Below are 24,284 nucleotides of genomic sequence, written 5' to 3'. Positions count from 1 at the left end.
GATTCGACATCATAGAAATCAGAAACATCTATATCAAAAGCACCACGCATATTTATAAAAGCAAAGGCAACTTGATAAAAAATTGTGACATGTATGATAAAAACGATTGAATTTTAAACATGCTTATAACGCTCACACATGAAAAAGAAAAAAATAAATGACAGTAAAAGCGGACAAGCACATGAACAGGCAGTTCACACAAGCAAAAAAGGCAATGGCGAACAAATGAATACTCATAATATCAGCTTGCAAATTTAGGCAGGTTTGCTGTTTTTGGTGGGGTGCTGGGGAGGTGGTTCCATCACATTGGTGAAGATGGAAACGAGTGACAGCGGCCACTTGCTGGGCAAGACAAGAAAACACATGTTCATTTGTTGTTGTAAATGCGTATCACTTTTCTGAAGGGCAATTTGGCTGTACTTGTCAAAACCTTGGAAAAAGGCATACTCTTCGGTGGTGTCTACATATTGATCAAGGTCATTCATCACAGTGTTTTTTAATGTCATGGGAAAATGTTCAAGTTGAAAATGCCCCAAACCAGTATGCATAGTATGACAACTTTTTGGCTGAGAAAATGATAACAGCAACGATGTGCACTTTTGAAATATCTTGGTGCTATTTTGAGTTCCCACATTGGCTAATGTGCATAGAAATTTCAAGGGGGAAATAAATGTTGATTTAATAGTCTGACATGTTATGGACTAGTGGATACGTCCTAGCAGCATCAAAAGGCAATGTGTGTGGTCCAGTAGAGAGGCCTGGTTAGCACAGGTGTTTGTACAAGCACAGACGCTGGGCTGCAGTACACAAGCAGGACGGGAGGGCGACCTCCCAGGGTGGAAGTCAGCCTCTATGTTTGGACCCAAGCACTGTCTTCTGGAGGATACATGTACTGCCAGAGAGAAGCTTCTTTTGATTATGCTTTTTTCCTCCCTGACTTACTTTGTCTTGGAAGCATAGCCATTATAGAAGAAGCTATACATTTAAATTTGACCTTGTATATTACCAGAATTTTGATTTTTTAAAAAATTTCTGTTTTAAATAAGGACAGGGATAAAAAGAGAGAAAAATCCTAAAATTTTAACCATGTCCCCACTTGTTTCATGATATAATTTCCCCATAGGCCTATAAAGGCTGCATCTTAGTGTGATCTTTAGATTGCAGTATCATGGAGCGTGTAGACAAAGTATCACGGGGCGTGTAGATAAATAAGTGGATGCAAAATTGTTTTCTTGTTTAACGTCACAATATTTTAAGAAACAAAATTTTCCTTCATCGATGTTTTGTTACATTGCTGATTTTGAGTGTTATATTCAATAACGAAAACATTAATGTGTTTTTTTTTCCAATTGAGTAGGAAGTTGATACTATTCTGTGTTGTCAAGAAAGAATGAAGCTACATTTGGATAAGGCTATTGCCCAACTTGCGTAAGAGCTTTATGTCTCTATACAATTCAAAATCTATCATTGAACTATACTTTCATGCCTCTCATTCAAATTTCTCTTGATTTCTTATAAGGGCACACACACACACACACACAGGCATATACACACATTTTTATTCAAAAGCTAAGATGATTACTTGATACCCCAGCTACTCTGATGTGATTCTTACACGTTGTACGCCTGTATCAAAATATCACATGTACCCCGTAAATGTATATACCCACTATGTACCCGTAAACATTTTTTAAAATAATACAAATAGACACTTTGGGAAATTAAGGCAGGAAAATCGCTTGAGCCCAGGAGTTCAAGCCAGCCTGGGCAATATAACGAGACCTCATCTCTACAGTTAAAAAATAAAAATTAGCCAGGCATAGTGGTGGGTGCCTGTGGTCCTAGCTACTTAGGAGGTTGAAGTGGGAGGATTGCTTAAGCCCAAGATTTTGAGGCTTTGAGGCTGCAGTGATGGGCTCTAATTGTGCTACTGCACTCCAGCCTGGGCAACAGAGAGAGACTCGGTCTCAAAAAAATACTTTTTAAAAAAATAAGCACATGGAGTACTTGCTTTAATTTTTTATTTAAATAAATAATTCTGAGATGCAGAAGGATTTCTGCCTTCACTTGAGTGTAACTAAGATTTCTTTTAATTCAAAAGACTGGCATTTTTTTTATATAAGAGATGACTTATAGTTGTTCAGCTTTAACATTTGAAAAAGTAATACTTGAGTGTTTATTTTCCATACCTCCTTAAAGATCTGGTCTCTGCGACCGGGTGCGGTGGCTCATACCTGTAATCCCAGCACTTTGGGAGGCCAAGGTGGGCGGATCACGAGGTCAGGAGATCGAGACCATCCTAGCTAACACAATGAAACCCCATCTTTACTAAAAATACAAAAAATTAGCCGGGCGTGGTGGTGGGCGCCTGTCCTCCCAGCTACTCGGGAGACTGAGGCAGGAGAATGGTGTGAATCCAGGAGGCGGAGCTTGCAGTGAGCCGAGATCGCGCCACTGCACTCCCGCCTGGGCCAGAGAGCGAGACTTCGTCTCAAAAAAAAAAAAAAAAAAAGATCCGGCCTCTGCAATGATTACACGCTTGCAATGCTCCCTGCATCCCACAGCACTGTAATTGTTAACCCATCCTATTTCTCACTAGAATACACATTCCTCCAGGGAATGGGCTCTCTTTTCTTGGCGATAGTAGATACTTAATATTTATGGTTGGGGGTGGGATGAGGAGTGAGAAGGGGTAAGAATAATAATAAAGAAGGTCTCAGGCAATGATCACAGCTGTCAGCATAGGAAAAGTATTGGCTGAGACTGTTGGTTAACATTAAGTAGAAAGATCATTGCCATTTGCTTATGGCCACAGAAGGAAGTAGTGTCGATTATGCCACCCAATAGGAGAGGTGGTTATGTGTGTTATAAAAGCGTCCATGCTGCCCATTTCATTTGTCCACCCTGTGCGTCAGCATCAACACCACGAAGGTTGGCGAGGTTTGTATGCTGAAATTCTGTAGAGCTGTGACTGGAAGGGTTTTTTAATTTGAAAATTGCTGAGGATAAGCAAAAAAGTAGTTGAGGATGACTGCATGTGGTTTCTGCTCCCTAGGAATTTTAGAAATATGTTTAAGAGTGGTTCGAAGCATTGATTCTAGTTCCTAATTCACATTTTATTTCGTAGTCTAAAATTTGCTGCCCATCTTTTGCGTTCTTGGCATAGATTGTTCTACCATGGAACAGCCTCATCTGATATAAATCCCTGTTACAAATCGCCTCAATACTGGCTGTATTGCAGACCTTTGCAGAAAGTTCTGTGTGTATGTACCTGTTTGGAATCTTTGTTATTGATCCTTTAAAGAACTTGGCTTTCCTTTAATACACAGTGGGTAAAATGCCTACCTCACTTCCTGGGATGGCTTCTCCAGGATTTGTGGGGGGCCACTGTGCTCTGTCCAGAGCAGGTGACTAGAAGAGAGTTTATCAACTACACTTGTTTCAGAAGGAGCAATGAAACCCTCAGCTTGGATCTCAGCTTGAAATAGAATCTCATTAGGCACTCACAGGGCAGCCAAGGTCTTCCCATCTTGGGCTGTAAGACGTGTTGATGGGACACTGCCTTAAATGCCTGCCGAAGCAGACTCTGAGGCCAGATCAGAGGAGGTCCAGGCAGCCTCAGTTCTAAAGTCATAAAAATCACCCATGTTACAATCTTATGAGACCTAATGCTTACTGAGCACTTAGCATCTGGTAGGCACCTAATTATCTACCCCACAGAAAGATGGGTATTATTATCATTAGTTTATAACTTGCCTCTGGTCAGGTTTAGCAAGTAGCAAAGATGTTTGAACTGGGGGTCTCTGATGCTGAAGCATATGGCTTTTGTTAACATTTTAATTTCATTAAAAATGTGTATATATTCATGGGGTACAAGTGCAGTTTTGCTTCATTGATATATTGCACTGTGGTGAAATCAGGACCTTCAGAGCATCTATGACTGGAGGAACGCACATTGTAACCACCAAGCAACCTCCCAACATCCCACTCTCCTCCCTCCCCTCCTTCGAGTCCCACTGTTCATCATTCCACACTCTCAAGGCATATGTTTCCAACACTGTTCCAGCCAAGACCTGGGAGTGTGCACGAGCAGGGATTTTCACTTGAGGTGACGGGGAGTAAAAGGCTGTAAAGTCTCTATTCCACTTCCCCAAGTCCCACCTCCCAAGAGGTGAACTGTAACAACAGATGCTTCATGAACGTTTCAGCCCCTTCCCTAACAGGGTCTCAGCTTAAGACAGGAAACTTGTGGGACATCTTGGTCCCAGACCAAAGGAGAAAGGCCTTCTAGTCCTAGAATTTCAACATGATCACCTAAGGCAAGAGCCTCAGCACAGAAGTAGCAAGGGAAGGGAGCTTTTTCATTTTTCATCCTTCGCGCTTGTATACTGTCTTAGAATTCACAAAGTGCAGATCATTTGCATGCTGCTACTCTCATTTCCACTTTACAAATAAGAGAAACAGCTTTGGGAGGTCAAGCGATTTGCTTGAAAGCACAGGCTAAGTTGAGGGGAACCTGCAGCTAGAATTGACTCATTCCATTCAATGCAGCCTTTACTGAGTGAATGGCTTTGCTCTACCAAAACCGTTTTTAGGTGCTGAGAAAACAGAGAAATTCCCAAGCTCATTCAGCTATCCTACTTTTTCAAATACTAGTTATCTGCCAGTGGCTCCCCACTTTTTATCTCTAGCCTAGACGTCTCTTTCAAATTCCAACAACCTCCTTCACGTCTCCCATGTAGATGTTCAGTGAACACTCAAGTTTACTATGTCAACTGAACTTCCATCTTCTCCCCTAGCTTCTCCCTCCCCAGCCACCCCCCCTCCTTAGTTGATGGAATTCCATTATTCCAACGACTCAAGCTCTTTTTTTTTTTTTTTTTTTTCTCACTGATGTTCAATTTAATAGGATATTGTCTTGGTTCTATCTTCAAACCATATCCAGAACCTGAATACTTCTTCTTGCTTCCTTCACTTTCATCCTCTTGGTCCAAGCTACCTTCATCTCTCACCTGAGTAACTGCAGTGGCCCCCTAATGGTCTTCCTGCCCCCGGCAGTCTGTTCTCAGCCTGCATCAGAATGAGGTCCTTTTAAATTGTAAGTCAATGGCCTCTAATTTTACTCGAAGGAAAACCTGACTCATTCCCATGTCCATTAGGGCCCTGCATGATCTGATTCCCCCTTTTTTATGTCTTTGCTCAATGTCACCTGGTGAGACCTATTCTGGCCATCTTCTTTAAAATCATAACCACAGTCCTGGTCTCTTTTTTCCTGCTTTGCTTTTTAGCATTGTTCTTCAAACCACACAAATTGCCCATTCACTGAATGTGCTGTCTCCTCCCAGAAGCATGTTGGCTCCTTAGAGAAGCGATGTTGGTGTTGTCCCCTGATGCATCCCAGGCTCGCAGAATGGTGTCTGCCATATAGGAGGCACTCAATAATTATTTGTCGAACGATGTATTCCATGTGGCTCACCTGTCACCCATGCCTGCCCCCAGGGTCTGTGTGTGGTAATAAGCTGTGGGTCCCCCGTCTGTCTGGCAGTGCAGGCAAGACCATGCATCTCAGAGCTCACCGAGGCCTCTTCCTTCCAGAAGGGTGGCTGCTGGAGTGTGTGAGCCTGGGGGGACCATCAATTCCTGATTTCTGTTGAAGTCCTCTCTCACTCCTGTCCTAGAGGTTAATTTTGACTCTTGGTTTTTATCTCCTGGCAAACTTCTGAGCCGTAGCATGACCACAAACCAAGGTTACCAATGAATGGCAGGAGGCTTGGCTATAAAGGCCTCATGATTTCTTGGGGGTTTATATTCAAATAACAGAGAAAAAGGGAGCCGAGATGTAGAAGAGAAAAAGGAAAAGGAAAAGGAAGGAATGGAAGGCACAGATGTGGACAGATTACTTTGAACCTGTGTCCTGTCTGGAAGACTGTGTGTGTGTTAGGAAGATGGGCCCCAGCTGGGGCTGCAGATCCCGGACCCCTGTTTATCTTCACCTGCTCTCCCCACTTCCATCCCACCCTATGAAAGGAGAAGTGTAGACATGGTGGGAGTTAGGGTCGCAGTGACGTAGATGTATGGCCAGATCCAAAGAGTGCTCGTTTTGACTGAGAAATTGAACATTGCGTGAAGAGGGAGAGATGGCGAGAGCAATAGCGAGAGAGGTCCTAATATGGAAGGGCACTCATGTGTCCTTGCAGGACATTGCCACCTGAGCGTGAAGCTCCACTTCCCGACTCTGTGTTGCAGAGCCGACAGAGCGTCCCAGCATGAGCTGGAGAAGGACCTGAGTGACAAACAGACAGCTTACCGGATTGACGACAAATGCCACCACCTGCGCAACACGTCAGACGGTGTCGGCTACTTCCGCGGAGTGGAGAGGGTTGATGCAACGTAAGCCAGGCACACGCCACTGCTGTGATTGTGATGTCATTTAACTCTTTCTCCTTTCAAAAGGACACAGCTTACAGGTTAAAACGGAAAGCGTGGTAAGATATCGGAAGGTGAGAAACACACCCAGCTTTTGACAAGTCTCCAGGAAGCAAGCACGTTCTGTGGTCAGACCTTGATAATCACATCCTGAATTCTTCTGTAAAGGACTATTTGTTGTTTATGTTTTCTAACTATGAAAATAACCCTACCTGATGCAGAAGTCCTAGAAAACCACAGACAAGGCTGGGCACGGTGGCGCACACCTGTAATTCCTGCACTTTGGGAGGCTGAGGCGGGAGGATCAGTTGAGGTCAGGAGTTGGAGACCAGCCTGACCAACATGGTGAAACCCTGTCTCTATTAAAAATACAAGCCGGGCGAGGCGGCAGGCGCCTGTAGTCCCAGCTACTTGGGAGGCTGAGGCAGGAGAATGGCATGAACCCAGGAGGCGGAGCTTGCAGTGAGCCCAGATCGTGCCACTGCACTCCAGCCTGGGCGACAGAGCGAGACTCTGTCTCAAAAAAAAAAAATAAATAAATAAAAAATACAAAAGTTAGCCAGGCGTAGTGGTGGGCGCCTGTAATTCCAGCTACTCAGGAGGCTGAGGCAGGAGAATCGCTTGAACCTGGGAGGGAGGTTGCAGTGAGCTGAGATTGTGCCACTGCACTCCAGCCTGGGTGACAGAGGGAGACTCTGTCTCAAAAAAAAAAAAAAAAGGGAGAAACACAGACAAGCCACGTGTTGCCATTGTATAGCATGCCCTGGATGCTGTGGGATACAGGCTGAAAATAGTTCGATGCCTTTCCTACCACAGCTTGCTCCACTTACCCCATCAGTGGTTTCTTTGCCAGGCCCCTGGATGCAATTTTGGGCAGGATCCATGGTCTCTTCCAGCCACTCCCTTAAAAATTTTAACTTGATTGAGGTGAAATTCACGTACCATACAATGCACCCAGTTGAAAGTTGAAATATAGCCCGTCTGATTTTTCAGTAACATTGTTTGTAAAATAAATATTCTACTTTAACATGAATTTGCCTGGTATATGGATTACTTTTTTGAATGTACCACAATCAACCTTTTTGGTTTCAACTTTTGAGCATTTAGATTGTTTCTCATTTTTCAGGGATCAACATAAATATGGCTGAAATGAATGTCCTCACACATAAATCCTTGGATACATTGCTTCCTTATAATACATTTCTAGAAGTGGAATTTCTGGGCTTTCCACATTTGAATGACAGTCTCTTGGTTTGTGCTACCTTTTTACCCTCCAGGAATGTTGTACTAATTTAACATTCTCATCTGTAGGATAGGAGAGAAACTTTTTCTAAATATGCTCTCCAGCCTTGCTAATGATCGTTCTCTCTAGTCGTGCTAATATTTCCTTAGTAGGCTGTTTTCATTAATGCTTCTTTGATTACCCTTGAGGTTGAATATTTTGTCATATACTTATTGATGTGATGTGTGACACATTTGTAATGAACCTACACATTCACATCATTCATTAATCCTCTTGCCCCCGAAACTGGCAGAAGAACTAGCTTATGCTTTAGATATATAGAAAACGGATTAGCAGTAAAATAAGAAAGAATTAAGAAAAGTTTAAAATAAGCCTCACTCTGATATTTATATAATGAAGCTAGGATCAGCGACCTGGGGGTTTCTCTCTCACAGGATACATGGTTGCCTAGCGATCCTGTAGGCTGATTCATCACTCTCACCGTTGTCTGCTCCTGCTTCTCTTTTTCAGTGTCTCAGTGCCCGAGTCCTGGGCCAAATTTACAGATGACAATATTCTCCGCTCCCAGAGTGAACGGGCAGCTTCCGCTAAGCTAAGAGACGACACTGAAAACCTCTTGGTTGTGACTGCCAATGAGATGTGGAATCAATTCAACAAAGTGAACTTGTGTTTCACCAATCGCATTGCTGAGACTGCAGATGCTAAGAATAAGATTCAGATGCACTTAGCAAAGGTAAATCAACCACCAGTGGTACCTCTTAGCTGACCTGGACAGAGTGGTGTGCTCTGGGACCACAAATCTCTCACCACTCCCAGAGAGGCACCATAGGCATGTGACAGCCTGGCCACACAGAGCAAGAAAAATTTAAAACAGCACAAAGCATGCCATTTATTTCAGCCAGGTAGCCAGGTGTCAAAATGAAATTGGAATCCACTGGTATTTGGAACACAAAGAAGGCACTATGTAATGAAAGGTTCTTAGTCTTTAATAGAAACAAAAATATTATTATTAAAGTTTAATGAATCACTGTATATAACTAGGAAGTGAATTTATTATTAGAACATATGGCAGAAATGTCTTCTGTTAAATTATTTCAGACCCCTTTTCTGTAATACAAAACCAAATACAGGAAACTGTTAGGTAGTTCAAAGTGTTTCTGATATTGAAAAATTTTAAGTGCTCTAAGCATAAGAGTTTTACAATGACTATAAAAAGAAGGAGTACAGCAGAATTTGTATGTTTCAAGATAAACGAGGAGCTCTTTCTTTCCTTAATATCAGTCTTGGAGCTCTTACTGTTTTTTGTGGATTATGCTGAATATAGTTTGTTGTGTCTTTTTTAAAAAATTGACAAAAAATAATTGTACATATTCATGGATGGACAGTGATGTTTTGATACATTTAATGTATGGTGACCAGGTCAGGGTAACGAGCGAGCATATCCATCCTCTCAAACACTGATTATTTCTTTGGGTTGGAAACATGCAATATCCTTCCTCTAGCTATTTGAAACGATATAATGTATTGATGTTACCTATAGTAAAAAAAAATAGGGAACGTTTCATGAATTTGCATGTCATCCTTGCTCAGGGGCCATGCCAGCCTTCTCTGTATTGTTCCAATTTTAGTATACATGCTGCTGAAGCAAGCAATGTTGTTTCTTATTTTTAAGAACCTTCAAGCATGAGCTATGTTGCCTACGATGGTTTTACCCAGTTGAGGGAACCACATTTTCTCAGGCTGCAACAATTTACCTTTCCTTCTCATGGTGCCTGCTTTAGGCAACAAATATTAATTGAGCCAGACAGTGTGCTCCATGCTGTGAAAGGTGGAGAGAAGCATCAAATGTAGTTTTTGTTCTTAGGAAGTTTACATTACAGAGAAGAAATACTTGCATATGAAAAGCTCATAAACAATATGAATAGAATAGAATATTACAAATCGTGATTATCAAATAACAAATACAAAAGTGTTTTTGGGATTTGGAGGGAGAAGTGAACATTCCAGGTGGGGCCACATCTTGAAGAAAGCCTTGGAGACAGCAAATCAGAGGATGAGTTGAGGTCTGTCAAGAGACTGGTGTGTGGCTGGTGCAGATGGTTTGTGTCCTGGGAGAGAAACGTGGAAAAGTAGGTTGAAGACAGTTTGTAGAAGACATTGATGAGAAGGTTAATGGGGTCAGACGCTACGAATTGTAAGAAGACATTCTAAAGGCCTTTTAGAAGGCCGGTGTCACAGAGTTCCTTCTTTAACAAATTTTTATTTACTGTTATGTTAGTTTGCCAGGGCTGCCCTAACTCAAAGTACCACAGACTGTGTGGCTTAAACAGTAGAAATTAATTTTCTCACTGGAGAGAGAGAAAATTAATTAACGGAGGCTGGAAGTTTGAGATCAAGGTGCGGGGCAGGATTGATTTACTCTTTGAGGCCTCTCTCATCAGCTTATAGATGGCCACTTTCTCCCTGCGTCTCCACATCATCTTCCCTCTGTGTGTGTCTGTGTCCAAATTTCCTCTGCTTATAAAGACACCAAAGTTGTATTGGATTAGGGCCACCCTAACCACCTCATTTAACTTAATCACCCCCACAAAGACACTGTCTCCAAATATGGTCCTCTTCCAGGGCACTGGGGATTCGTACTTCAACATAGGAATTTTGGGGGAAGAGGCACTATTCAGCCCTAACAGGCACACTCAAGGTATTGTGCTAGGCACTCAGGGATGTACATATGTCTCATGTCTTAAGAGACGAGACATGCACATAGAAAACAGGAAGTTGCATTAGAAAGGTGCAGAAAGAACTTGGAAACACAGATGAAATGTGAACACAGTTTACAAGAAGGAGCAGTTGTTTCCACTGGCAAGAGATCAGGATGGTTTCATGGAGCACATAGTATCTGAAGAAGGCCTTAGTGACAGAAACAGGGAAATGATTTTTATCTTGGGAGAGAGATCAAAGCTCAAGTGACAGACGGAAGAGTGCCTGGATTACACAAGTGCTAAATCTGTGGTTGCATGAGGTCTCTGTAGTGTAGAAAGGATATTGCACAGACATCACCCAAGGACAAAGCCTTGCACTGGAAGGGAATGAGGAGTAGTTGGAAAGGAGGGAGTTGGAACAACACTTGGCCAGATAAAACAAGATGAGGGTCTCAAGGAGAGGGAGGTTTCAGAGAGGTCTCGATGTCGGCTTTGAAACTGAAGTTTCATGACAGCAGCTAGGGCCAGAGACAGAATCCAGGGGCCACTGGGAGACTGGGTGGGTGGGAAGTGAAGGGAGTGGGCACAGCCGTGGTTGAATACATCTGGCAGAGGACTCAGTTGGGACTGGATGGGAGAGTGGTGGTAAAAACATAGGGTTTCAAAAAAAAAAAAGATGATTCTTGGTTGTATCTCCAGGCCATGGAAGGGAACCCAGAAAGAGGGACAGTAATGGGGAGGATGTAGAGTTACGGGAGTGCAGAGATGTGAGGAGAAGGGAGGCTTTTCAGAGCATAGGACAGGGACTCTCTTTACAGAGAAAGAGGAGGGGGAACCAAGGAGGGAGCCATGTTTACGCAGTTTGAGGGAGTGGCCTCTTTAAGAGAAAACGAATAGAAAATCAGGAATACAAAACTGCCAGTATTCCTCTGTTGTAAGTAAGGTACCCTGAAGCTTAAGCCTGATTCGCTGCAAGGGCAATCCTCTGTGAGGAGGAAAGCAATGCTCAAGTTGGTAGGAAGAGAAAGTGGGAAGAGACGCATGGACATATGGATGTGAGGAGGGAGATCAGGGCCACTCAAAGCCTCACTTTTATCAGAACACAGATGTGTGCTGGTCAGTAATTAACAAAGGCCATTGGGGGTGGCATGCAGGGAGCCCTTGATTTGTAGTATTTGCCAATTTCTGTGGTTGAAATACTCCCACCTTGGCTGATTTCCAGCTACCAAAATGAGGTCACTGAGCCTGGGGTTGGGGAGAGAGGCACTGCCCACTCTCCAGAGCAGGTGCATGCCAGCTCCAGTGAGACACGTGGGTTCCCTGGGGCAGGGCTGGGACGGACAGATGGTCTTGGTGAAGCGACCTCCTCATCAGCGAGGTCAAGGCAGGTGCTGGGCATGGAGTGGACAGGCAAGAGGTGGGAGGCGGGTTGTTGAAGGGACCGCACCAAAGCTTCAGGCAGTTGCTTCTCTTTGTCACAGACCCTGCAGGAGATTTTCCAGACTGAAATGACCATAGAATCCATCAAGAAGGCCATCAAGGACAAGACTGCCTTCCTGAAGGTGGCTCAGACCAGACTGGACGAGCGCACAAGGCGGCCGAACATTGAGTTGTGCCGAGACATGGCTCAGCTACGGTAAGGTGGGAGGGGACGGCTCGGGGCTCGCTCGGAGGGCCACCAGACTGACTGTGGCGCTGGGCTCTCTAGAAAGCTGCTTTCTGCCCATACACATCGTGTAGGAGCCTTCTGTGAGAATGGTAGCAATGGGGAGATGTTGAATGGGGAAGAGTTTTAGTGTGGGATGATGAAACAGTCCTGCAGATGGATGGCGGTGACGGTTGCACCAACAGTGTGAATGTGTTAATGCCACTGATCTGTACACTTAAGATTGGTTAAAGTTTTATGTGATGTATATTTTACCACAACTCCTTAAAAAAGGAGGGGACATCAACACTACACACAAAAAATGCTATTAAGCATTTAACTCATTCAGGGAGGCAGCGTGGTGTTTGGGTTCTTTTGCATGTCCTTGGAGTCTTCGGAGCTTCTAGAACTCCTGTCTTATAAGCAGCAGTTTGTGACTTTCTGTGTAGTTCTCAGCATGGGGGACCTGACAGAAAAGGGACTTTCAGTGCCAATTCCACTGACCCCTATCTACTCATGTGCTGTCTTTGTGACTGGGGGTCTCATTTAAGTTTACTTCAATGTGTTTCCTTCTCAGTAGAAATCAAAGCCAGCTGGTCTTCATCGAGCACAGCTCCTATATATACACAGCAGGAGGAATCTGACCCCACAGTTTTATCTACCAAACACTACATGAGTTTTATTATTATTTTCACTTTGAAGATTCGTTTTGGGATGGACTTGTAAGGAACTGGCCAAGATTCCCTCCCCACCCCGGCCACAATCTGGCTTCATTTCCAATTTCCCAATACCTGTGAGTCTGCCTTTTCTGTCTGGATTTCATCATTGCTGTTCTTAGGCCTTAAAATGCTCCGTGCAGAAGTAAATCAACTTGATAGCAACTGGAGGAGCCACGTGGCAGTGCGTGAACTCCAGAAGCCTTTCAGGTGCAGTGGGGGAGATGCCACTCGCTGTGCTTCCACGATAAAATTCTCTTATCTTGAAGGATTGATCGTAAGGATAAAATAAAGAAATAAGTGGTGGTTTGAGACAGTGGATTTCCTGAAATGGAAGGAAGGGGGATCTTGTGAGGCCAACATTGATGATAATAATAATAATAAAGACAATGATGGCGATAATCAATGCAATGATAATAATAGCTGCTACCATCTCTTAATCTGACTCTATGCTGAGCACTGCCCTAAGCACTTTATACTATCTCATTCATTACCTTCATATTACAAGTGAGGAAACTGAGGCAGGAGTGGGCGAGTGGCTTGGCCCAGGCCACATTTAGTGGTAAGAGAGAGCTGCAGTTTGAATCTTTGCCTGTCTCACCCCAGAGTTCTATTCCACCAAGCCATTTGCTTCTCCTTCTCCTGTCTTTTACGTCGTGTAATGCTTTTACCACTCCCCTGTCAGGTATCTGATCTCATTTGAGAAGAGTTGGCAAAGTAAAGGCTGCATCCTCATCTCTCTCTCACACAGAGGATGAAACTGAGGGTCACAGAGGAGATCGTTATGACAAAACACCTTACGTATGTAGCACGCATGTTGTCTGTGTTGAGTGCCGTGAAGCGTGCTTTAGGTTGTACGCACATGATCTTCATTTCCAGGATGAGCTGCATTTCTCCTGGTGGAGCTGTTATCTAGGCCATAGCCACAGAGGAGGTCACTCAGGCTGCATATTTTTCAAAGTGGGTTCCATAGAGCCCCTCTTCATGCACAGCTCGTTATTCAGGATAAGCAGCTCTCCACTCCAGAGACTAGATGGGTCCCTAGACAGCCAGCTGGAGGCACCTCTCTGCTTTAGAAGAACCCAGCAGTGAGTGCACACCCACTTGGCCTATTAGGATTAGATCACCAGTTTTGACTTTATGTAAATGTTATTAGGAGAAGCTGAGCTGATGTTTCATTCTCCAGAAATCTCTGCAGAGTCATCAAAAGTGGAGATGGGAACAAATAAATTGTTTATACTGCTGTTAGACAAACACAGGGTTGCTTTTAAAATGGGTTTTGGGTAGTGGTCTAAGAGGACTTTAGAATTATCAAACAATGAGGCATTCACAGCTTCTCCTCAGGAGCTGAATGATTTTTACTCTTTTTTTTTTTCCCTTTTCCTGGCTATACAGAATTTGCTTTTCTTTCACTTCCTGCCGACTTCACAGTATGTCTATTTCCTCTGCTCCTTCACTGACTTTTGAACAAAACCTACTTTTGTTTCCGTCAAATTTTCTTGTTAAAATATCTTTGCCAAAAATCTTTAGGATTATTACTGGGGGAGGGGATTACTTTCCTTCTTAAATGGGTCATTCTGAAAGCAGCCCTTTGGCGGTCTAGATTTAGAAAAACTAAAGATCATAAACTCAGGGGAGTGGGGACTGAGAAAAATTGCTGTTTTCATTTCAAGACTTTTACTTTTATTTAAAAATGGTCTAAACGAGTTATTTCAAAAGTGATTCTAAACATTCTTGGCATTTTTGGTGGCAGGTCAGACAGACCAGGCTCTGCTCTACTTAAATAGTCTATCTATCCATCCACACATATATTTATATATATTAGTTTTAACATATATATATATATATATATATATATATATATATATATATATATATAAACTGTGGTAGCTTTATTTGTATTTGAATGCAAGACGTTTTGTGGTTCTGTAATTCCAAAAAAAAAAAAGAAAAGAAAGAGTGACTCCAGCACAACAACTCTGCAATCAGCCAAGAACAAGGAAACTGGGAGTGAAATAGGGCCTTGAAGATGATGAACAATATATTTCTAATTAACGCTGAGGGAAGTGGAAGCGTGTTATTCTCTAGCTGTGTCCATGCAGCAGTGTGAAAACAAATACTCTAGCTGCCTACGTTCTACGTCTCTTGAATTATTATTATTATTATTATTTTAGCATTAATGTTTTGACATGTATATTTTCAAACCTTCCCTCCCAGATAAAATTTCCACTAGGCTCGTATTTGGCTGAAAGGAGTAAAGACTCGTATATCATCCTACTCTGTTTCCTATGTTGGGGTTCAGGGTTCCTGTTGAAGCCAGGGAGGGTGGGAGGCAAGAGGCAGGCCCCCTGTGATTGTAAACAATCCACTACCAAAAATCCCATTACCAGCCAGCTGCAGCAGCCTCGTCGAAGATCTGTTTCTTTGCTAGTGATGTTTTATACCCTGGGATCTTTAAAAAGCCTTTCTTTTTAAATTCAATTCGACCTAAACAATAACAAGAAATTTGCTTTCCGATGAGTTCTCAGATTTAGCATTTACTGTCCCCAGACAAAACCAAACTTTGGCACTTAAGCTTTAATTCTTCCTCTCCCCATTGGAAAGCAGAAGACAGTAGAGCTTGTAAGAGGAAAGGCGTTGCACAGCGTGGATATGTTCGCATGGCCTGTTGTTGCTTCAATGAGCACGCGTGGGGGCCTTTCCCAGAGCCTTCCTCTTCTTAGGCCACCTACAAGTGGCTTGGAAGCGAATGCTCCAGGCTCCGTCCTGCCTTTCCTTCCTTTTTATTGCCTTGGGTCTGGGTCTTTTTCTTAGTAGATTCCATGGATTCAGACCTCTGGGCAATTCCCTACCTCCCAAGACGTCCTCCGTTTCACCGAGGGCATGAAAGTTGGTCTTCACCCAATAAGTAATTTTTGCACTCCTGTATTTTTGCAGGAGGGGCTGTGGACGCAGCCCTGGGCAAGGACAGCAGATGCTGCAAGCAGACAATCACAAGACCCTGAGTGCTGTAAAAGGCTTGGTCCTCTTGGAAGTCATAACACAGGGCAGCAGATGGTTTCCGGGTTAAGGGAGGGACTTCCGGAAGAAGTGTTAGTTCACCTAGGATTTGAGGAGGGGATAAATTAGCGGGATGAACAATGGGTTAAGAGCATTCTGAGCTTGGGGCACAGCAAGAGTGAAGGACTTGAGGTCCGAGAAATTGCAAGCATATTCCAGGATGTGTCTGCAGATGATGAGATGGGTCTTCCCGGGTCTCTGCTTCTACTCTTCTGTCTCAAGGGGCTGAGAGCGGAACGGGGCCAGGAAATGGGACCCAGTTTCTTATTATGGCCACTGAAGCTCTGTATTTCCTTCTTAGCTTTCTGGATAACCAGGTACAGCTTACAAACACATGTGGGCCCTGTGTCGAGGAGAGGGCAGCATATGAACCCCCGGGCTCTATTTCCTAGTCTGTAAAATAAGAAAGTTGGGCTTGGAGACCTCTCTAACTTTGTTTTCCAGTTGTGAATTTCTGTGAAACCATAGAATTGCCTTAGAATAATGATTTTAAAATGGTCTGGATATTTTTCTATAATTATGAAATCCTTTTCTGTCTCCTGGGACGTCTACATTCCCATTGGCTCATTGTCACCATTCTCTTTATATTTCTTTATATTTTATTAATTTCATGCACCCCTCATTTGCTGATAAATATATCCTAAAGTAAAGAAAACGTGAGCTTTGCATCACTGGTTACAATGTGATGTACTTGGAGTTGCGTAAGCTACAGAAGTGTGACCTCTGCTAACCTAACCATGCTGATTCCCTTATGCTGCAGCCTTGTTAACGAGGTACACGAGGTTGACGACACCATCCAGACCCTGCAGCAGCGCCTGAGGGATGCAGAGGACACCCTGCAGTCGCTGGTCCACACCAAAGCCACCCTCGAGCATGACCTGGCTGTCAAAGCCAATTCCCTGTACATCGACCAGGAAAAATGCATGAGCATGCGCAAGAGCTACCCCAACACCCTCCGGCTGGTCGGCTTCTGCTAGGGAGCCCACCGGGTGTGGTTTTGATACCCCTAAGTTAAGGCTGAGCCAGAGCACTGTCTCAGCATTTGAACCGAGTGCTAATATAGTCACTTATTAAAGGATTATGCTGATGGAAATGTACCAACGTCCTGTCTCAGAAAGCCTTTTGTTCGAATCCAAACCTTAATTTTCTACTATTTACTAGGGGTCTGGGTTACGGGAAGGATATGAAGAAATATAATCAATCTAGTAGAGAAGGTAAAAATGATAACTGGTGTGATTCTTGTCATTGTGTGTGTAATCCGAATGGACTGGAAAGGAGGACTCTATTCTCTCGGAGGCAGTCAGGAATCATGAAGAAAGTGGTTTCTGAGTTTTGCTTTAAAGGACCCACAGTGAGAAGGGGAAAGGCCATTGGGCATGAGGTAGTTGGGGTAATTTGATCAAAAACAAAGGTAGAGAAATACAGAGCGCCTTTGGAACAATAGTAGGTAGGGCCAGCTTGGCTGTGATTCATAATGCATAATTCTTAATGTGTTCTGCACGTCTCTTTTTGTTCCACTCTCATCTCTCCAATTCAAACTTTCATTACTTGAGCATTGCTTTCATAAAGCCATTTCCATGCTCAGAGATACTCATCAGTTCCCCCAGTCCCTGAACCTGGAGTTGAACACCCCCTGCCCCGCTTCTCCAGGCACCTCGTATTTCTTCATATGTAACACTTTTGTCCTATGTGCCGACTATATATTCTTTATATGTTACTTTACATTTTGTTTATGGTCTTTTTAAAGTACAGAAGTAAAAATATGTCAGTGTTTTCTGTATGATTTATGCCTTTGGAATTATGCTCAGAAAGCATTTCTGTTTCCTAAGATAATGTATTTATAATTTATTCTAATTCTTTTGTGTGTTTAAAAGTGGCATTTAATCATCTGGAATGTATGTTTCGATGGTGTAGAAAGCATGCTAGTGTTGAATCCTTTTGGTCTGGGAGCTCGGAAATGGGAAGATGAACCAGGAGGGGAGCAACGTTTTCTTTCTTTTCTTTCCTATTTCTCACGCTTGTGTGTGTCTCTCTCTCTTATTAGCATTTCTCTCTGTATCCTTGTGTTCTCCTTGCTCTGCCTTAACCACTGTCCATTAACCCCAACTCCATTTCCTTCTCTCTCTCTGTTTCTTAAAAGTGTTTTAAGACCTTGGTTAGTCAATTCCACAAATCATCTCAGAATGCCAGAAAAGCGGACATCCAGATGAGAAGCTTGTATTGGGGTTGTGCTGTGGTCTCAGTATATCATTTTAGAAATCAAATTGTAGGTTTAGTTGTTCTGTTTTTGCCTCTAATGGAAACAAAGGTATATAAATGCCACTAAAATTTTTAGCAATGAGAGTAACCGAATGTAGGTAGTTACGACTTTTAGACAATAGCAGGAATAAACTTAAATTCAGCATATCTCTTATTTGTTATGTGTCTGGGGTAAAACCTTTCTGACTTTTTTCATGAACTGTATTTTTGCTTTTAGGAATATATGCTTATATAGTCCTTTTACTGAAGCATATATATTCCTGGCATTACAAGACAGTGAGGGGAAGGAAATGTAATTGAGACATAGCAAAGTTTTTTTGTTATTTTGGTAAACCGTGGGCAAGACTAAATTCCACAAATAAACATTTGGTTTCTCATCTAAAATACTGCAGCTACTCCAGGACGGTAAATATTCTAATGCTGAAGCCCAAGAGCTCCAAGGCTCAGAAGCATGGTCCTGTTTAAGAATCTTAGGACTACAAATACTGGCACATGATCTGGCTTTATTTATTTAGGCCCAAACTATCTTTAATATCATGTGGCTTTAAGAAGGGCTGCTGGAATGTCAAAGGCTTCCACTTACCCAAGCATCATTCAGATTTAGAAATGTGTGTAATTGCCCCTAAATAACCGAGTCGGCTATAATTTTAGTAATTTCCATTTATGTCTCTGGAGAGTGTTGTCATAAACACCTCACCTGGCACTTTTGAGTCCCGAGTTCGTGCTGTAAATAGCTGAAGTGTGGGGTCTGGTTTTAGGTTATAATTTTTGTTTTGCACCAGAAACAGGGGCGGATTCCTTCCCTTTGTGTGCAGGGCTGACCCAAAGCACAGAGGAGGACGTGAAGCTGCTGCTCATCTTTGTGGCTGAGTCTTCCCTTGCAGCCTTCCTCTATCTAGCCCTGGCCCTGAAGCTGTTCCCAGCAGGGCTGGATTCACTATTGGCACCAACTGCCAAGACCGGCCTTCTATGCAGAGTGCTCTGATGGTATTATCTGAGCTCTATATTAATATATATGGTCTGATAAGTATTCATGCATTAATGGGGAAAATAAACAATACTCAATCTCTTCCCCAGGGATGGTGAATCCATTCACTTGCGGGCCAGCCCTAGACCACGGGGACTGTTTAATTGGAAGGCTGAGTTGAGAAGGATCCTGAGAGGTCAATAGATAGTGCCACATGAAGCGGGTGCTGTGGCTCACGCCTATACTCCCAGCATTTTGGGAGGCTGAGGCAGGAGGATTGCTTGAGGCCAAGAGTTCAGGACCAGCCTGGTTAACATGGGGAGACACCATCTCTCTACAAAATAAAAAGAATTAACCAGGCATGGTGGCACACACCTGTGGTCCCAGCTACTTGAGGGCCTGAGGTGAGAGAATCACTTGTGACCAGAACGTTGAGGCTGTAGTGAGCTGTGATCATGCTACTGCACTCCAGCCTGGGCTACAGAATGAGACGTGTCTCAAAAAAAAAAAAAAAAAAGACAGTTCCATGTGCAGGGAATCTAGAATGGGGAAGTGGCTGCATACGTTCCCTCATCCCTCTCTCTAAACAGCTCTGAATTCTTTCTCAGCTCAGATAGATCCTTGGCTTTCAATATCAGAAGGATCTGTCTTGCGACCTCTGGCTCATTCCTACAGGACCTTCCCATTTGCTAATTTTGCTAGGAGCCAGAAAGAGACCCTTTCTGTGGCCCATTTTTTTCCTTTTAGCAAGACAAGATCCCTACATATATCACCATGACTCCTGAACAACTCAGATGGCCTCATGGTAGAGTGAGGGGGGAGCTTATTGGCAACGGGGAGCTTTTCATAGCTATTCTAAATAATATCTCCTTGTGTATGCATAGGGCTGTGGGAACCATCAAAATAACTTTTATTTTGCAATTACTTTTTTTCCCTCGCTGTAAAGTAAAGGTTAATTTTAAGGTGATGTGAAATCTTTGGACTAAGTTTCAACATTCCTGTCTTTGGCATTTTAACCCTGCAGTCACTCAGACGTAAGAACGCCTTCCCTACTTCCATTAAAATGGTGCCCTGCTTGCCCAAGAACCTGCTCTTTAGTAAAACCTGCACATTTTCTGATAATGAAAATCTGTATCTGTATTGAGGGCCACCCATTTATTTGCGACAAGTGGGTTGTCTTCATCTCTCAACGCCAGTGCTCTTCATGGGTATAGCAAAGACAGGGGGCCCCTGGAGAGACAGGAGGACAGGCAATCTGAGAGGAAAATAATAAGCCAGGTCCACACACAACACTCATGAGCACCACGTGTAGCGCAGTCTGAAAGATTAACACATTGGTGCTTTGCAGCAGTGCTGGAAGGGACAACCAAATTTCCCAGTTCCCTAAGGTAGATATCATAGATATTGGTCAGCCCCTGTGGGAAAATAACCATGCCTCCAAATACTCATGTCCTTGTGAAGTCTTCCCTCCTTGAATATAGGCAGACCCTGTGATCACTTGAACCAAGAGAGTGCAGTGGAAGTAACATTGTGTCAATTCTAGGTCTAGGCTTTAAGAAGGCCTGGAAGCTTCTGCTTTTGGAAGCTAGCTGCCATGTAAGAAGTCTGACTAGCCTGAGACCACCATGCTGTGAGGAAGCCTAAGCAGCCCATGGAGAGGCTCCACAGCCAACAGCCCTAGAGGAGCTCTCAGGCTAGGCAGGCACCAACTGGCAGCCATGGGAGTGAGGCCATTTGGGATCTTCCCACTCTCCTAGTGCCCCAGCTGATACCATGTGAGACAGAAATGCTGCTCAGTCAACCCACAGAATCTCAAGAAAGAATAGATTGTTGTCTTAAACTACTAAGTTCTTAGGTAATTTGTTATGTAACAATAGACAACCAAAGTTTTCACTGGATTCTCAGAAGTCAAATTCCTGGAGAGGAAGGAAATCTGACATTTGTGGAGTGCTTACTGTGATCCCATCATATAACATGACAATCTCCTGAGTCTTCTTGGCTGATGCCAGGATGTGAGCTCTTAACTACCATCCTATACTATTAGTTGGCCTCTGAGAGGAGTGTAATCCCAGACAGTGGTTCTCTTCTCCGCAACAACAAAAAATGTGTAAAATGATTGTATTATTGAAATGAGAACTGAGGACAGAGGTATTTAAGACATTTTTACTTTTGGAAAATGTGTATAAAATTAAAACATGAGTGGGATCCAGCTTCTGTGTCATTGATCCTATCTTGAGATTGACACATGTAATGATAATGATAGTCAACTTTTCCTGAGCAGAAGAACTGCACGTGTATTATTTCAACATCACGGGTAAGGTACATACATTTAATGATTTATATTCTAAAATGGGAAAATTGAGACTTAGGGAAGGAAAATAACCCGAAGCCAAACAGGGGCAAATTTCAGAGTCAGGAGTTAAACTCAGATAAGCTTGCTTCCGAAGCTCTTTGCTGTAATCCTACAGTGCCTTCATCTAAGCTGTTTAGAATGAATGAGACATCCTCAAAAGTTGTGTGTTTAAAGGAAAATTATTTTAAAGCCAATGTTTTAATATCCCAACAGATATTCATGAAGGTGTAATATTTTATTATAAATAATCAATACCATCAGTACAATAAATTTTACCATAGTATTGCCAAGACTTAGCTTTAAACTTCTTTGATTCTACCTTTAACTAGAATTTAAGTATAAGAGCTGAGTATCTATGTGCTCTGTTTTTTCAGATAGAGAAAACAATTCCCTGACAATTTGATAAAAGGTATATGGAGGTTAGTCCCGCATCAGTGTCAATGGGTATTGCCAACAGGATGCTAGAAGAGATTGAGTGAGGTACAATTATTTGATTTCCAGAACTCTGTCATTGAAAACCAATGCTGGTAGCCATTAGTGGCCTAGACTACTAAACTATTTACAGCATTCCATCTCCTTAGTCTCTTGTGGATGAGTGGATCCATGTGACCAAGCGGAAGGGATGTGAGTCACTTCAGACTTGCATATTTAATTGCCAATGTGAGACTGTCTAAAGTTTTCTTCCTTTTGACATGACAACCAAGAACATTTGAGATATTCCCTGAGCCACCAAGATAAACAGAACTTACTTGCTGACCCACTGCAGCCATTTAACATGTTGAAGAAATATATTCATGTAGTCGTAAGCCATGGACACTATGGAGTTGTTACTGCAGCATAACCTAGCCTATCTTAACTGATGCACCAACCAGAAGAAACAGCTGAATGCAGGGACTACAACGTGAATGGTCATTTTCTACTCCGAAATTAAGACTGTTTACTTCCCCAGAGTCCAGGTAGTGCTGGCTAGGCAATTGAGCACATCCCATCCCTAGAAATACCAGGCTAAAATGAAATAGTTTTCAGTAGGGCATGGTGGCTTACGCCTGTAATCCCAACATTTTGGGAGGCCGAGGCGGGCCGATCACCTGAGGTCGGGAGTTTGACTAGCCTGACCAACATGGAGAAACCCCATCTTTATTAAAAATACAAAATTAGCTGGGGGTGGTGGTGCATGCCTGTGATCCTACCTACTCAGGAGGCTGAGGCAGAAGAATCGCTTGAACCCAGGAGGCGGAGGTTGTGGTGAGTGGAGATCGTGCCATCGCACTCCAAGCCTGGGCAACAAGGGAGAAATCCCGTCTCAAAAAAAAAAAAGTTTTTACTTATTTAGGAAACAGGACAAAGCAAGGCCCTCTAAGCACAGAATAGCCAGCCCAGAGGTGCAGGTATTTCTAAGACTATGAGAGCCAAAACAACCCAAGGCACTTCAGTGTTAAAACCCTCGGAGGCTATAAAGTGGGGATGGCAAGCTCAAATGCTTATGCGGCCAGCCAGGAGATACAAGCGAAGGTTATTTAGCTTTCCTGGTATCACTTTACTATAATAGAAACAACAGTGAGGCTCAGTGGCAGCTGAACTTCAGCTGCTGGGTTGGGGAAACAATACGGAGTTTTAGGGGAGCAGAGAGCAGCCTTCGAATAAGCAGACCTGAAGAACGTGTGCCCAGACTAAAGAGGGAGCCTCTATTCTGCTCTGGAATGTGCCCTTTGTGGCTGGAACTGCTGTACCCTGCTGTTGAGGTTATTGAAACCCTGGTAAGAATCAGAAAGCTCTGGCTTAGAGACTGAAATAATACTATGATGTCTTCAGATGCTTATTTTACAAAGCAACTTAATAAGGATAACAGTAGAGGCAGGAGCCCCAGTTTAGTCCTAGGGCTTAGTTTTGTTTTATTCATACTTCAAATTGCAGCGTTGGTGGCCACATTGGGCCTGAGATGAACTGAGGCCCACAGATGCAAGAATGTACCAGTCGGGACAGGTAACATGATGTGGTTTTAATTTATGGCACTAGTGTACAGTCCAATAGAAAATGGGAGATTGAGTCATCTGGGGGACCTAGACCTGTCAAATTAACTTTAAAAGTATATGTTGTTAGAAATCAAGAAATAGGACCTAACCCATAGTGCAATACATGTTCATCCATGTCTACAAAAGCAGCATTATAGCATAGCTTAATTCTATTCATAAAAAATAAAAGAAGCTTGAAATTCTCTAACACAAAATTTGAGCTGTCAATTGGGCAAACAGAGGAAGAGGCACATGTGCCAAAGACATGGGCTTTACTACAAATTCCAAATGGATAATACAGAAGGACTTGATGGCGCATACTCTTGTGATTCTTTACCTTTGCATGATTTTACAGAAGACTGCGTGGTTAGAGTGTAATTTTGAGTTGAAGAGACATCAAATTAAAATTTAATAACCAGATTGGCATTACTGAAATACTCTGGCTCAGTGAAGAGATCAAAACAACTAGAGAAACTAGTCAACAAAATCCATCCCATGATAAGAATGAGAAGCTCCGTAGCATCAGTTATGTGATGGATATAATCAAGGCAGCTGCTTATTTTAACATTTAAACCATATCTATATGTTTATATCTGTATGTTCATATATATGGATATTTTTGGCTACAGCATCCTTGTTTTTAAGAATTTGAGTTTTAATTTTTTTATGGCCAGGATGGTGAAGCAAATATATAATATTAAGTTTTATATACTTTTTTCTTTTTTTCTGTCCATATTACCTGTATAGCAAATGACTTATATGTTATATCTTAATATCATAAAAAATTACATGACAACATAGAAATATATTATCCCTTTAAGATGATGAAACATTACAGATGAGGCTAAACTCTTTTTTGACCTCCACCCCCCAGTCATAGCCTCTCTCTCCTCAGCTAAATACT

At 42.8% G+C, this 24,284-nt stretch overlaps 1 protein-coding gene and 1 non-coding gene across 2 annotated transcripts in view; one reads left to right on the top strand and one right to left on the bottom strand.

Moving 5' to 3' along the window:
* TEKT3 (tektin 3) overlaps window positions 1-16,886 on the top strand; it is a 39,378-nt gene extending 22,492 nt beyond the window's left edge. The window contains exons 4-8 of the mRNA XM_005582943.4: window positions 1,358-1,428; window positions 6,247-6,390; window positions 8,180-8,402; window positions 11,850-12,004; window positions 16,550-16,886. Of these exons, the coding sequence (XP_005583000.3) occupies window positions 1,358-1,428; window positions 6,247-6,390; window positions 8,180-8,402; window positions 11,850-12,004; window positions 16,550-16,766 (810 nt within the window). The 3' untranslated portion in view covers window positions 16,767-16,886. The remainder of the gene's footprint in view (window positions 1-1,357; window positions 1,429-6,246; window positions 6,391-8,179; window positions 8,403-11,849; window positions 12,005-16,549) is intronic.
* LOC123569691 (U6 spliceosomal RNA) lies at window positions 9,215-9,317 on the bottom strand. Its single transcript, XR_006693491.2, has one exon. It is a non-coding gene; the product is annotated as a U6 spliceosomal RNA (small nuclear RNA).
* Window positions 16,887-24,284: the final 7,398 nt, after the last annotated feature.

Source organism: Macaca fascicularis, chromosome 16, assembly GCF_037993035.2.
Source record: "Macaca fascicularis isolate 582-1 chromosome 16, T2T-MFA8v1.1".
In the NCBI taxonomy this organism is placed as follows: Eukaryota; Metazoa; Chordata; class Mammalia; order Primates; family Cercopithecidae; genus Macaca; species Macaca fascicularis.
This window is presented reverse-complemented; position numbering and strand designations above follow the sequence as displayed.